The sequence below is a fragment of the Papio anubis genome, chromosome 6, assembly GCF_008728515.1.
Source record: "Papio anubis isolate 15944 chromosome 6, Panubis1.0, whole genome shotgun sequence".
In the NCBI taxonomy this organism is placed as follows: Eukaryota; Metazoa; Chordata; class Mammalia; order Primates; family Cercopithecidae; genus Papio; species Papio anubis.
In genome coordinates, this window is record NC_044981.1 from 126,175,961 (window position 1) to 126,190,420 (window position 14,460).

Consider the following 14,460-nt stretch of genomic DNA (forward strand, 5'->3'; position numbering starts at 1 on the left):
AATGAAAATGTATTAAGAGAAAGAACTCAATGGTGCATTTCTTTTTTATTTTAATAGACTCCTAGAAATTATAATTTTCACAGCCCAGTTGAGGAATTTTAATTTTAATGGTACAGTAAGAAAATGTACAATATAAAATAAAAATGAGATAATAGTTTCTTAAAGTTTCTTACAGTTAAATGGGAACAAATAACATCCTACTCTGCTTCCTTAAAGCAGCAGTGTGGGCCAAGCATGGTGGCTCATGCCTATAGTCCCAGCACTTTGAGATTACAGCACTCAGGAGGCTGAGGCAGGCAGATCACTTGAGGTCATGAGTTCAAGACCAGCCTGGCCAACATGGTAAAACCTCAGCTCTACTAAAAATACAAAAGTTAGCCGGACATGACAGGTGCCTGTAATCCCAGCTACTTGGGAAGCTGAGGCAGGAGAATCACTTGAAGTTGGGAGGCAGAGGTTGTAGTGAGCCGAAATGGCCCCACTGCACTCCAACCTAGGCGACAAAGCAAGACTTTGTCAAAAAGAAAAAAAAAAAGAAAAGAAAAGAAAAAAAAGCAGTGTGACTTGCTCAAAGGAGAAAAGTTCCATTTGAGGTTGGGGAAAGTGGCTCACATCTATAATCCCAGCACTTTGGGAGGCCAAGGTGGGAGGATCACTTGAGCCCAGGAGTTTGAGGCCAGCCTGGGCAACTTAGCAAACCCAGTCTCTACAAAAAGTTAAAAAAAAATTATCTGGGTGTGGTGGCACGTGCCTATAGTGCCTAGCTACTCAGGAGGCTGAGGTGGGAAGAGACCTAGAACCCAGGAATTAGGGGCTGCAGTGAGCTGTGATTGTACCATGGCACTCCAGCCTGGGTGACAAAGACAAGCCTTGTCTCTTTAAAAAAACAAAAAGAAAAATTCAGTTTGAGAAAGAGCATTTGTTTGAACATTGTAATATATTTTAGTGTAATAAAATAGTCCATCGGTCCATTCTTAGAAGCAATTGCCTCTTTGATGGGTAAGGAGTAGTTTCAAGAATGAAGTTTGAGATCAGCCCCTCTTGGTTGCAAGGAATTGACACACTGTAAGGACAACTGAAGTACCAAGGACATGTTGGACATGTTATAGGTAGACACGCATAGCAATAAGGGAAGTAGACTCTTAAGGAATTCCAACCATAGTGCCTAGCCGAGTCTCACAGGCACTGAAAACAGAATATGAGCCTAAGGAACTTCAAGTCCCCGGAGTTTGCACATCTTTTCTCTGACTTGGTTGCTGTTGACCCTCTGGGTGCGCATTTCTGTTTTTGTCCACTTCTCCTCTCCCTCCCTGATATGGTTTGGCTGTGTCCCCACCCACATCTCATCTTGAATTGTAATTCCCACAATTCCCATGTGTCATGGGAGGAACCTGGTGGGAGGTGATTGAATTATGGGGGCAGGTCTTTCCTGCGCTGTTCTTGTGATAGTGAATGAGTCTCACAAGATCTGATGGTTTTAAAAAATGGGAGTTTGCCTGCACAAGCTCTCTCTTTTTGGCTGCTGCCATCCACGTGAGATGTGACTTGCTCCTCCTTGCCTTCTGCCATGAATGTGAGGCTTCCCCAGCCATGTAGAACTGTAAGTCCAGTTAAACCTCTTTCTTTTGTAAATTGCCCAGTCTTGGGTGTGTGTTTTCTGCAGTGTGAAAACGAACTAATACACTCCCTATTGTCTTTCTCAATTCCATTGCTTCTGCTTCTTTTCTTATAGTTGGACATATTCATGACCCTGTTTTATAATTTCTCTTTCTGGGCAGACTTTCAGGTTGAGATCCTATAGCTTATTGCTCAAATCTCTTTTTAGTTCCCAATTAAAATTTCTGAAAGAATCTTATGGCCTCAGTCTTTTTGGGCAAAGCTTTGTTATCTGACTGTATCATGGCTACTGACCAGCGTGTGGGGCAGGTACCTTTTCTCTCTGATTATTTCTTGGTGTTGGTAGGAGGATTGAAGAGCCATATAGTTCAAAATATGGTCTTTCCTTTGGAGACATTTGGAAGTCCAATTCTTCTCAGAAAGGGGCGTGGGAATTGGATAGGCATGGTGGCTCACACCTGGAATCCCAGCACTTTGGGAAGTAGTGGTAGAAGCCTCGCTTGAGCCTAGGAGTTCGAGACCAGCCTGGGAAATATAGTGAGACCTTGTCTCTACCAAAGGAAAAAAAAGCGGAGACAGGGGGTATGGGGATAGGAGTCCCATGGCAGGTATATCCGGCATATGTTGACTGAAGGATTGTTGATTTTTATTCTCAGGGGTCTGAAGAACCGAAACTAAAATGGGAACACATCACAACCCTCATTGCAAGCCTCAGAGAATTTGTGAGATCCACTGACCGAAAAATCATAGCCACCACATTGTCAAAGCTGAAACTGGAGCTGGACTTTGACAGCCATGGCATTAGCCAAGTCCAGGTGGTGCTCTTTGGTTTTCAAGATGCTGTAAGTATGATATTTTGCCAGTGTTTTCCCACACACTAATATTGGTTAGAAAAATAAGATAAAACTTAAGTTCTGTTATTTTTCTTTAAAAATTCCATTGAACTCTATTCTTTTTGGATGAAAAATGAGATACTCGCCTCTCAGTGTGCTTCTAAGTATCTGATTTGTTGTTTTGTGTGTTTGCATTCCCCAAATTAAAAACACATAAAACCGAATCACCATGGAAAATAACAAAATATTTCCCATGGCTGAACTTCGTTCTTATGAAATTATGTTGGGTCATTGTTTATTTTGACGACTTTAGCAACGTAACACACTTTAGTCAATGCTATATGAGAAATGCCATCTAGTGGCCATTGAGAAAAACTTAACAGTACAGATTGAAATGGTCACTGCTGAATAAAACCAGTAATTTTTTTCCAATTTTTTCTAGTTTTCATACAGAACATTTTTAACATGTTTGTTTCATAAATACCTACTCTGTCCTAGCCAGAAATATACTTTCAGAGTACAGAGCATCACTGATTAAAAAGTAAAGCACATGATCTAATGAGAGATTGCTGAGAAGTCTTCTCTCTAAAATTGAGTTGCTATGCAACACAAACTAAAGCTAGTCTTCTGTAACGGATTCAGAACCCTCTGTCTTATTCTTGGGTGAGACTTATCTGTGGAACTCAGTGCCAAAAAGCCTCAAGCAACCCCCAGAAGACCCTTAGCAAGATATGGGAGACTGAAATAAGAGGGTTCTTGATGGTGGTTGTGGTATATATCTGGAAGTATAATTTTATTTAAATTCCAAAAATTAATTCAGCCCTAATGAGTGCATTGCTTCTATGTAGAAAGTGTCTTGACAATTTTATATGCAACATCAAATGATCCCCAATTTAAAGCCAAATCAGGATCCTTCAATAACCACTAGCATTCTCTGAGACACGGCATAAGCCACTTGGTCTTTATGCTATATTGTGGACAGGGACAAGAGTCCTGACTTGATTGAGGGCATAAGAAATTAAAGCAACTGGCAAAGCCTATCACTAATATTAAATGCTAAAAGCATGCTTATGCTGCAACTAGGGAAACCCAACTGCCTGCAAATAGAGTGAAATAATTTCGCTAATTTGCACTTACCCACACATTTGGCTTCTAGCCTAGAGGTTGGAAAGCAAGTTTGCTGTAGAATTCAGACTGACACCTATTGGGTTGTACTCCTGGGCCTTGGTCAGACAGACACACACACACGTACACACACACACACACACCTGCTCTTACTCATTCACTGTCCAGGATGAGAATGAACCCAAAGTATGGGCCCTATGATGTAATTTGCTATGTAATAAAGAGCTGAAAGGAGCAGGTCATGGTTATAACAGATCCTTCTTCCACCTAATAAGAATGTAAATTCTTTTCTTTTGAGATGGAGTCTCCCTCTATTGCCTAGGCTGGAGTGCAGTGGCATGATCTCAGCTCACTGCAGCATCTGCCTCCCGGGTTCAAGCAATTCTTGTCCCTCAGCCTCCAGAGTAGCTGGGACTACAGGCGCCTGCCACCATGCCCAGCTATGTTTTGTATTTTTTAGTAGAGATTGGGTTTTGCCATGTTGGCCAGGCTGGTCTTGAACTCTGGCCTCAGGTGATCCACCCGCCTTGGACTCCCAAAGTGCTGGGATTACAGGGCATGAGCCACTGTGTCCAGCCAGCATGTAAATTATTTAAAGAAATGAAAGATACCAGGACAAACTCAGCCTAGATGGATTTTCAAGAACAAGTGGGAACCTAGCAAGGGTTCACTTCCTGTGCAACTACTACAAGGAAGTCCTCAAACTGACTCTCTTCCAAACTAGGGGATTTTGATGAAGATGGACCAAGGACAGGCATGAGCAACTGGAGCTCCAGCTCTTAGCATGGATTTGTCACTAGGTCACCATCTCCCCAGCCGCAGTAGGGATGGTGATTAAATTTTTGAAATTTAAATAAAATTATACTTCCATAATCATACTATAGGCACTTAGAGGTATCTAACCAGAGCCCTGTTGGGGAAATAGCCTATTTTTTTAGATGTCTGTGTGAGCCAACAGGTAGTAGAGTTAACCCAAACTTTAAGTGAGCTTGTCTTAGTCTTATGCTAAAACCTTGTTTTTAGAAAGGTAATACACATGACAAATACATACAATGGAATATTATTCAAGCTTAAAAAGGCAAGAAATTCTGACACATGCTACAACATGAATGAAGCTTAGAGATGAAGCCAAGTGAAATAAACCATTCACAAAAGGCCAAATACTGTAATTCCACTTATATGAAGGTACCTATAGTAGTGAAATTTATAAGAGACAGAAAGTAAAATGCTTGTTTGCAGGGACTGTGGGGAGGGAGAAATGGGAACATACTGTTTAATGGGTATAGAGTTTTAGTTTTGCAAGGTAAAGAATTCTGTGGATGGGCCGGGCGCGGTGGCTCAAGCCTGTAATCCCAGCACTTTGGGAGGCCGAGACGGGTGGATCACGAGGTCAGGAGATCGAGACCATCCTGGCTAACCCGGTGAAACCCCATCTCTACTAAAAAAATACAAAAAACTAGCCGGGCGAGGTGGCGGGCGCCTGTAGTCCCAGCTACTCGGGAGGCTGAGGCAGGAGAATGGCGTAAACCCAGGAGGCAGAGCTTGCAGTGAGCTGAGATCCAGCCACTGCACTCCAGCCTGGGCGACAGAGCGAGACTCCATCTCAAAAAAAAAAAAAAAAAAAAAAAGAATTCTGTGGATGGATGGCAGTGATGGTAGTATAATAATGTGAATGTACTTAATGCCACTGAACTGTATACTTAAAAATGCCTAAGATGGCCAGGCACGGTGGCTCCTGTCTGCAATGCCAGCACTTTGGGAGGCTGAGGCAGGAGGATTGCTTGAGCCCCAGAGGCACAGGTTGCAGTGAGCCATGATCCCGCCACTGCACTCCACCCTGGGTGACAGAGGAAGACCCTGTCTCCAAAGCAAACGAAAAAATAATAATAATAATAAATAACTGAAAATAATGAACAGTAAGAACAGCCTTTATTTTTATTTAAAGTCTCTTAGACCCTGTCTTCCTCCTTCACCCCCTCCCTCCATCCATTCTGTAGACATCATAAAAGCTAAAAACTGCAGATTCTGAGTCCCAAAGAAGCAACATTCTCATTTGAACCAGACTGCCTTTCACTTAAATAACTTATTTGCTTACATGGGGCTCACTGAACTTTGATTTGAAGTAGCAATTTTTACTTTATTTTCCAATGACATAAAGAATTACAAAGAATTCAAGGTGAAGAAACTTTTTAGTTTTTTTTTTTGTAAATGGAACTTCATCCAACTGCTTGGATCAGCTAGGCTACTTGCAATTAAAAATTAAAGTAGGCTAAATGTCACTCTCTCTCCAGGTCAATAAAGTTCTTCGGAATCATAACATCAAGCCGCACTGGATGTTTGCCTTAGACAGTATCATCCGGAAGGCGGTGCAGACAGCCATTACCATCCTGGTTCCAGGTCAGAGATATGTAATTACTCTGCACATATTTAGTGCTTGGGTATTTTAGATTAGTGTTCATCTGTTATTTCTCATATCACTTTAGTACTTTAAAAACCATAATACCCTTTTTTAAAGAAATATTTTCAACGTCACCAAATAGTACCTATAGTCTGGATAATGGTACACAAAGCAAAATATTTACTAAGAGTGAGGAAGGCTTGCTTCCCCTGTCTTTAAGGAATGTGTTTGGATGTGAAGAGAAAGAGAAAAATATACAGGTGACTCAGATAAATATGCATTTCAAAATATAGGTACCTGGACCACAAAACACATTCCTACATCTTTTACCCAGTGGTTCCCAAATCTTCCAGTGTATTGAGCAATTTAAGGAGGCACTGCATAGCTCATTGCATTGAGCAATTTAATTGTCTTTAAAATTACAGCTTTCAAAGCCCCATCTGAGGCCAAATAAGAATCTGCCAGGAATAAAGCCCAGGAATCTGATTTTTTTAAGACTAGTCTTTTAGAGCAGTTTAAGGTTCACAGCAAAATTGAGTGGAAGGTACGGAGATTTTGCACATACCCCTTAGCCTCACACATGCATAGCCTCCTCCATTATCAAGGTCCGCCACAGAGTGGTATATTGGTTACAATCAATGAATCTACATTGACATGTTATTATCACCAAGAATCCACGTTCACATTAGGGTTCAGTCTTGGTATTGTACATTCTCTAGGAATTCTACATATATAATAACACGTATCCACCATTATAGTATAATAAATAATATTTTCACAGCCCTAAAAATCTTCCGTGTCCCACCTATAAGAACCTGATTTTAATACAGCTCCCAGGTCATGCTGATGCACAGCCAAATTTGGAAATCACTGGTCTAGACACAGCCCCAGCTATGTTGGCAGTGAAATACAACAGGGTAGTGTTGATGAAACAAGGCTTTTTGGCATAAGTGAGGAGTGTATTCATACTCCCAGGCAAAACTTCCAACATGTTTTGATAGTCTACCCATTAATAAAGAAATTGTAGGCAAAGCTCTTCCACCCTGTGTGTGTGATGGGGTGGTGGGTGGACGCATGGATGTATGGATGAGTATGTAGGTAGGTAGAAAGAAAGAGCAGTTGACCAATTGATAGATGGATAGATACAGATTTATATATATATATTTATATAAACAAATTAGAAATGTTCTGTTGTACTAATTTGTACCTATGTTATAAAGCATTCTGAAATATAAATTTAAAAGGATAAGATCAATATGAAATATTTTCATTTTAGTTTTCTTTTCTTTTCTTTTTTTTTTTTTTATAAGTAGAGACAAAGTCTCACTCTGTTGCCCAGGCTAGTCTCAAATCCCTGGGCTCAATCTGTCCTCCCGCCTTAGCTTCTCAAAGTGCTGTGATTATCAGCGTGAGCTGCTGCACCTGGCCCTGAAATATTTTTAAATTAAAATTATTTATAAATGGTACTACAAACTTTTAAGTTCAGACCAACCCTTCTGAGTTGTGGAATTCCCTTTCTTCTCATAGAACACTTGAGTGTTTGACATGAGAGGGAGAGCATCCGTGTCAATCTTTATGTTAAACATTGGTCAACATTAAGTTATTTCTTATGTAAGAAAGAAACAGAAGTTCTGCTATCCCCGAACATGTTACTTCTACCTGGAACACACCTCCACCCCATGTGTCTCCTGTCCTGTGGCTTGCATCTTTGCATTCTTCAGGCCACCGAGAGTCTGGACCTATCACCAAATCTAAAGTAGGCTTCCTCTGTTATTCTCTCTCCTTGGAAATGGTTTTCACCAATTTGTGATGCCATAATCTGAAACTACTTTTGTTTCTAGTTTAATAGCTGTAACTGTTTCTGGTTTATTTTATTCTGAGCCTAGCATACTGTCCAGCACAGTGTCTGGAAAACAGTGGATCCCTGATTCATATTTGGTTGAAACAGTAAGTAAATGAGTTTCACCTGATTATAACAAATTAGGGGCCGGGTGCAGTGGCTCACGCCTGTAATCCCAGCACTTTGGGAGGCTGAGATGGGCGGATCACGAGGTCAGGAGATCGAGACCATCCTGGCTAACACGGTGAAACCCCGTCTCTACTAAAAATACAAAAAAAATAGCCGGGCGTGGTAGCGGGCGCCTGTAGTCCCAGCTACTCAGGAGGCTGAGGCAGGAGAATGGCGTGAACCCAGGAGGCAGAGCTTGCAGTGAGCCGAGATCGCACCACTGCATTCCAGCCTGGGTGACAGAGTAAGACTCTGTCTCAAAAAAAAAAAAAAAAAAAAAAATTTGGATGGAAATTTTGTATAGTGTAGAAACTTAGAAAAAAATTCTAGAGAGGCTTTGAAGCACATGATTAGTAGTTGGATGTAAACCTAAGAAATTCATGCTTTAAGGAAGTCAAACAATACTTTTCTTCAGATGCTTTATCATTAGGATAAGGCTGGTTGTATGGAATGTGCTATAGAGGGGTTAGATATTCAAAAGATCTACGGGGTAAAGGGGGAATAGTGTGTATCACTGAAAGGGAGAGGTATGGGCCATGAGTTAAATACAGTAGCACCCTAAATTAAGGACACCTAAATGAAGAAAGGAAAAAGAGAGTATATTTTGAAACGACTTAAATAGCATATAAATGATCTGTTTACTTAATTTAAAGAAAAACAAAAAACTTCCTTTTAGTAATGATTACCTAAGGTAATGTGGTATCCAGAATAGAAAATGAACATTAGTGAAAAACTGAGAATCTGAGTGAAGTCTACAGTTTAGCTAATAGTATTGTACCAACGTTAATTTAATCATTCTGAAAAACATGCCATAGTTATGTAAGATATATTAGGAAGAGCTGTGTGGATGGTATACAGGAATTCTTTGTACTATCTTTGCAATGTTTCCATGAATCTAAAATTCTTCCAGAATAGAAAGTTTAAAAAGCAAAAGTAGTTCTTGTCTTTGGTTCTGTTTATATGCTGGATTATGTTTATTGATTTGCGAATGTTGACCTTGCATCAGGATGAAGCCCACTTGATCATGGTGGATAAGTTTTTGATGTGTTGCTGAATCGGTTTGCCAGTATTTTATTGAGGATTTTTGCATCGATGTTAGGTCAGGGATATTGGTCTAAAATTCTCTTTTTGTTAATGTCTCTGCCAGGCTTTGGTATCAGGATGATGGCCTCATAAAATGAGTTAAGGAGGATTCCCTCTTTTTCATGATTGGAAGAGTTTCAGAAGGAATGGTACCAACTCCTCCTTGTACCTCGGTAGAATTCAGCTGTGAATCCATCTGGTCCTGGACTTTTTGGTTGGTAGGCTATTAATTGTGCCTCAATTTCCAGAGCCTGCTATTGGTCTATTCGAGTTCAACTTCTTTCCTGGTTTAATCTTGGAAGAGTGTAGTGTCAGGAAATTATCCATTTCTTCTAGATTTTCAGTTTATTTCGTGAGGTGTTGTATTATTCTCTGATGGTAGTTTGTATTTCTTGGAGATTACGTTGGTATCCCTTTATCATTTTAATTAGCACGATGGGTTGATTCTTCTCTCTTTTCTTCTTTATTAGTCTTGCTAGTGGTCTGTCAATTTTGTTGATCTTTTCAAAGCAGCTCCTGGATTCATTGATTTTTGTAGGGTTTTTTGTGTCTCTATCTCCTTCAGTTCTGCTCTGAAGTCTTAGTTATTTCTTGCCTTCTGCTAGCTTTTGAATGCGTTTGCTCTTCCTTCTCTAGTTCTTTTAATTGTGATGTTAGTGTGTCAATTTTAGATCTTTCCACTGCTTTCTCTTGTGGGCATTTGGTGCTATATAAATTTCCCTCACACACTGCTTTAAATCTACTCATCTGACAAGGCTAATATCCAGAACCTACAAGAACTTAACAAATTTACAAGAAAAAACAACCCCATCAAAAAGTGGGCAAAGGATATTAACAGACATTTCTCAAAAGAAGACATTCATACAGCCAACAGACTTTTATGAAAAATGCTCAACCATCACTGGCCATCAGAGAAATGCAATCAAAACCACAATGAGATACCATCTCACACCGTTAGAATAAGCGATCATTAAAAAGTCAGGAAACAACGGGTGCTGGAAGGATGTGGGTAGGAACACTTTTACACTGCTGTTGGGATTGCAAACTAGTTCAACCATTATGGAAAACAGTATGGCGATTCCTCAGGGATCTAGAACTAGATGGCACCATATATTGCTCATCCCATTACTGGGGATATACCAAAAGTTGCCAAAATTATGCTGCTATAAAGACACATGCACCGTATTTTATTGCAGCACTATTCCTAATAGCAAGAATCAACCCAAATGTCCATCCAGTGACAGATTGGTTAGAAATATGGCACATATACACCATGGAATACTACAGCCATAAAAGGATGAGTTTGTCCTTTGTAGGTACATGGATGCAGCTGGAAACCATCATTCTTAGCAAACTATCACAAGACAGAAAACCAAACACGCATGTTCTCACTCATGAGTGGGAACTGAACAATGAATGAGATCACTTGGACTCAGGAAGGGCCCCATCACACGAGGGCCCTATGGGAGGGAGGGAGGGAGGGATGCACTGATTATGCCTGATGTAAATGGCGAGTGATGGGTGCAACACACCAACATGGCATGTACATATGTAACAAACCTGCAGATTATGCATGTACCCTACAACTTAAAAAGATATAATAATAATAAATAAATTTAAAAAAACAAAAAGTAACTGGGTGGCTCTGTTGGTTTAGGGAGAACAGCAGGGAGGTTGCAGAGGGAGCTGTCCTTGCACGAGTATCCCAGGAATGGACACTGCTGTGATCAACCATGTGTGGAACAAGGTACATTGTTTATTAAAAGTGTTTGCTAAAGAAAAAATGCTCATCATCACTGGCCATCAGAGAAATGCAAATCAAAACCACAATGAGATACCATCTCACACCAGTTAGAATGACAATCATTAAAAAGTCAGGAAACAACAGGTGCTGGAGAGGATGTGGAGAAATAGGAACACTTTTACACTGTTGGTAGGATTGTAAACTGGTTCAACCATTGTGGAAAACAGTGTGGTGATTCCTCAAGGATCTAGAACTAGAAATACCATATGACCCAGCCATTGCATTACTGGGTATATACCTAAAGGATTATAAATCATGCTGCTATAAAGACACATGCACACGTATGTTTATTGCGGCACTATTCACAATAGCAAAGACTTGGAATCAACCCAAATGTCAATCAGTGACAGACTGGATTAAGAAAATGTGGCACATATACACCATGGAATACTATGTAGCCATAAAAAAGGATGAGTTCGTGTCCTTTGTAGGGACATGGATGCCGCTGGAAACCATCATTCTCAGCAAACTATCGCAAGAACAGAAAACCAAACACCGCATGTTCTCACTCATAGGTGGGAATTGAACAATGAGATCACTTGGACTCAGGAAGGGGAACATCACACACTGAGGCCTATTATGGGTAGGGGGGAGGGGGGAGAGATTGCATTGGGAATTATACCTTATGTAAATGACGAGTTGATGGGTGCAGCACAGCAACATGGCACAAGTATACATATGTAACAAACCTGCACATTGTGCACATGTACCCTAGAACTTAAAGTATAATAAAAAAAAGAAAAAAGAAAAGAAAGGACTTTGTCCTTCCACCATGAAATTGGTTTCTTTGAGGCCACTAGGAGTTTCTGATTTCAATTGAAGTTACTGTTTAAAAACATTTATTTTTGAAAAGTGGAAATTTTAGAGGAGAATTACATGGAGACAGTACTTTTTGTATTTCCCCCAGGATAAGAGAAATCCATACACACTGTATACCAATATATAAATGATGAAATATGTGGACAAGATGAAGTGATGTCAGTCATTCAACAATTCCATGAAATTTCTCGATGTCCTGAAAGATTTTGTTATGCAATTAAGATATAAAGAAACTACATGAAAAACAGACGGTCTTCAAATGCCCCTGATAAAAATTCCTTTTAGATGTAAGATACTACAGTTAACCTGCCATTTCAGAAGACACGCGAAAGAAGACCACACATTTTAAAAAGTATACCATCACTAGGACAATCATGCATTGTTTAATGACAGGGCTATGTTCAGAGACATGCGTCCTTAGGCAATTTTGTCATTGTGCAAACATCCTAGAGTGGACTTACACAAACCTAGATGGCAGAGCCTACTAGATGCCCAGGCCGTATGGTATGGCCTGTTGCTCCCAGGCTACAAATTTGTATGGTGTGTTACTATACTGAATATTGTGGGCAATTTTAACACAGTGGTAAGTGTTTGTGTGTCTAAACATATAAAAGGTATAATAAAATACAGTATTATAGTCTTATGGGACCCCTGTAGTATATGCGATGCATCCTTGACTGAAATGTTATTATACAGCACATGATTGTACATTCATTTCCTAGATCTGCTGGCTGAGAAGACCCAGATCTTGGTTTCTAAATGCCATTCTTCAATAAAAGGAATTGGGTCTCCTTGGAGCAGTGGTTGATTCTGGGCTGGGGGCAGGGGAAATAAAAGATAAGATTGTAGCTGGGCATGGTGTCTCACCCCTGTACTCCTAAGGCTTTGTGAGGCCAAGGCAAGAGTTAGAGACCAGCCTGGCTAAAATATCAAGACCCTGTCTCTAAAAAAATAAAAATAAATTAGCCAGACATAGTGGTGCATGCCTATAGCTACTTGGGAGGCTGAGGTGGGAGGATCGCTTGAGCCCAGGAGATAGAGGCTACAGTGAGCTACGATTGCACCACTGTACTCCAGCCTGGGTGACACAGCGAGACCCCATGTCATAAATAAATAAATAAATACCTGCCAGAAATAAGAAAGTGTCAAAAAGGATGGAGATTTATTGAAAGGACACTATAGCCAACCTGAAAATGTTCCCAATAGTCTAAGCCAGAACAATCTGAACAATAAAATAATGATCATATTGGATTATAGATTATAGAATAAAATAAGTGTCCATGAGTCCATATTAATATAAATAATTGAATAAATAAATATATAGATGAGAAAGGTTAGCTTTTTGTTATAGTAGAGTTGCGATTGATAAATGAAAATGAATGAGGAAAACAGAAAATCACCAGTAGGCAAACACCACAGTAATAATTATTGCAGGCAAGGACCATCAATGACTGCTAAAGTAGGCAAAAGAATGAGGAGAAACAGGATGTGTCAATGGTTTTCAAAGTGTCTCCCCACAAGATATTTACCAACTGCCAATAGAAAACAGTAATTTTATAGTGAAGGAATGTGGTAGACACTCCCTCAACCAAATGATCAAGGTAAGCATCACTAGTAAGAAGACATATCAGTGTCATATACCTCCTGATAGGATGCGCTGATAAGGACACAGCATCACACTGTGGTGTTCTTGCCAAAAATACACAGCCCCAACCTCATCACAACAAGACATCAGTGAACCTCAAATAAAAGACATTGTACAAAAACCTGACCAATACTCCTCAAAAGGGTGAAGGTCTTGAGAAATAAAGAAATACTAGTTACATATTGGAAGAGACTAAGGTGACGTGACAACTAATTATAATGAGGGATCCTTGATCAGAAAAAGGACATTGGTAGGCAAACTGGTGAGATTCAAATAATGTCCATAGATTAGTTAATAGTATTGTATCAAAGCCGGGCGTGGTGACTCACATCTATAATCCCAGCACTTTGGGAGGCGGAGGTGGGAGGATTGCTTGAGCCTAGAGTTTGAGATCACCCCAGGCACTGGGGCGAAACCCCATCTCTACATAAAAAATACAACAATAAGTCAGGCATGGCGGTGTGTGCCTGTGGTCCCAGTTACTAGGGAGGCTGAGGCGAGAGGATAAGCTGAGCCCAGGAGGTCAAAGCCACAGTGAGCTGAGATTGCGCCACTGCACTCTGGCCTGGGGGACAGAGTGAGACCCTGTCTCAAAAAAAAAAGTATTGTATCAATGTTAATTTCCTGGTTTTGATAATAGTGCCAGAGGTATATAAACTGTTAAGGTGAGGGCAAGTGGCTGAAGGCTATACAAGAACTCTCTGCACTATTTTTACAACTTCTCTGTTATCCTAAAATTATTTCAAAATAAAAAGTAAAAAAAAAAAAAAAAAAGTGTTTAATCTTTTTTCCAAAAGGAGCACACAGAACAGAGAGTACAGTACAAGTCCCTTAAGAATTTGTTTTTTCTCAGACTATTTTCTCACTTGTCATCAAGAATCAACTTTTAAATTATTGGCAGCGTTAGTCCTCTAGTACAGGCTGCTTGTGGGTGACCAGATGCAGTAATGCTGAGCACAGAGACTATGATGGCAGTGCCAAGGTAAGAGTATTGATAATGTAAGCATACTTCCTATATTAACAATAATTGTTAAAAGCTGCTTCAAGCACTTGATATTACCACCAGTTGTTAAACTGAATCAAGCACGTGCTCCAAGTTCATATTAATGTGAATTGAACAGCATTGTA

The 14,460-nt window shown here is 40.0% G+C and overlaps 1 protein-coding gene across 6 annotated transcripts in view; it reads left to right on the plus strand.

The window, feature by feature from the left end:
* The window catches only part of MAP3K5 (mitogen-activated protein kinase kinase kinase 5), a 244,162-nt gene that overhangs the window by 212,459 nt on the left and 17,243 nt on the right, over positions 1-14,460 (plus strand). For 5 of the 6 annotated variants that reach the window (XR_002521757.2, XM_003898125.5, XM_021937813.2 and 2 more), the window contains 2 exons: positions 2,274-2,459; positions 5,867-5,972. Coding sequence is in view for 5 of the 6 variants with exons in the window: in XM_003898125.5 (XP_003898174.1) it covers positions 2,274-2,459; positions 5,867-5,972 (292 nt within the window). In the remaining variant the exon portion in view is untranslated. The remainder of the gene's footprint in view (positions 1-2,273; positions 2,460-5,866; positions 5,973-14,460) is intronic. The other variant, XM_031667401.1, reaches the window with a different exon arrangement.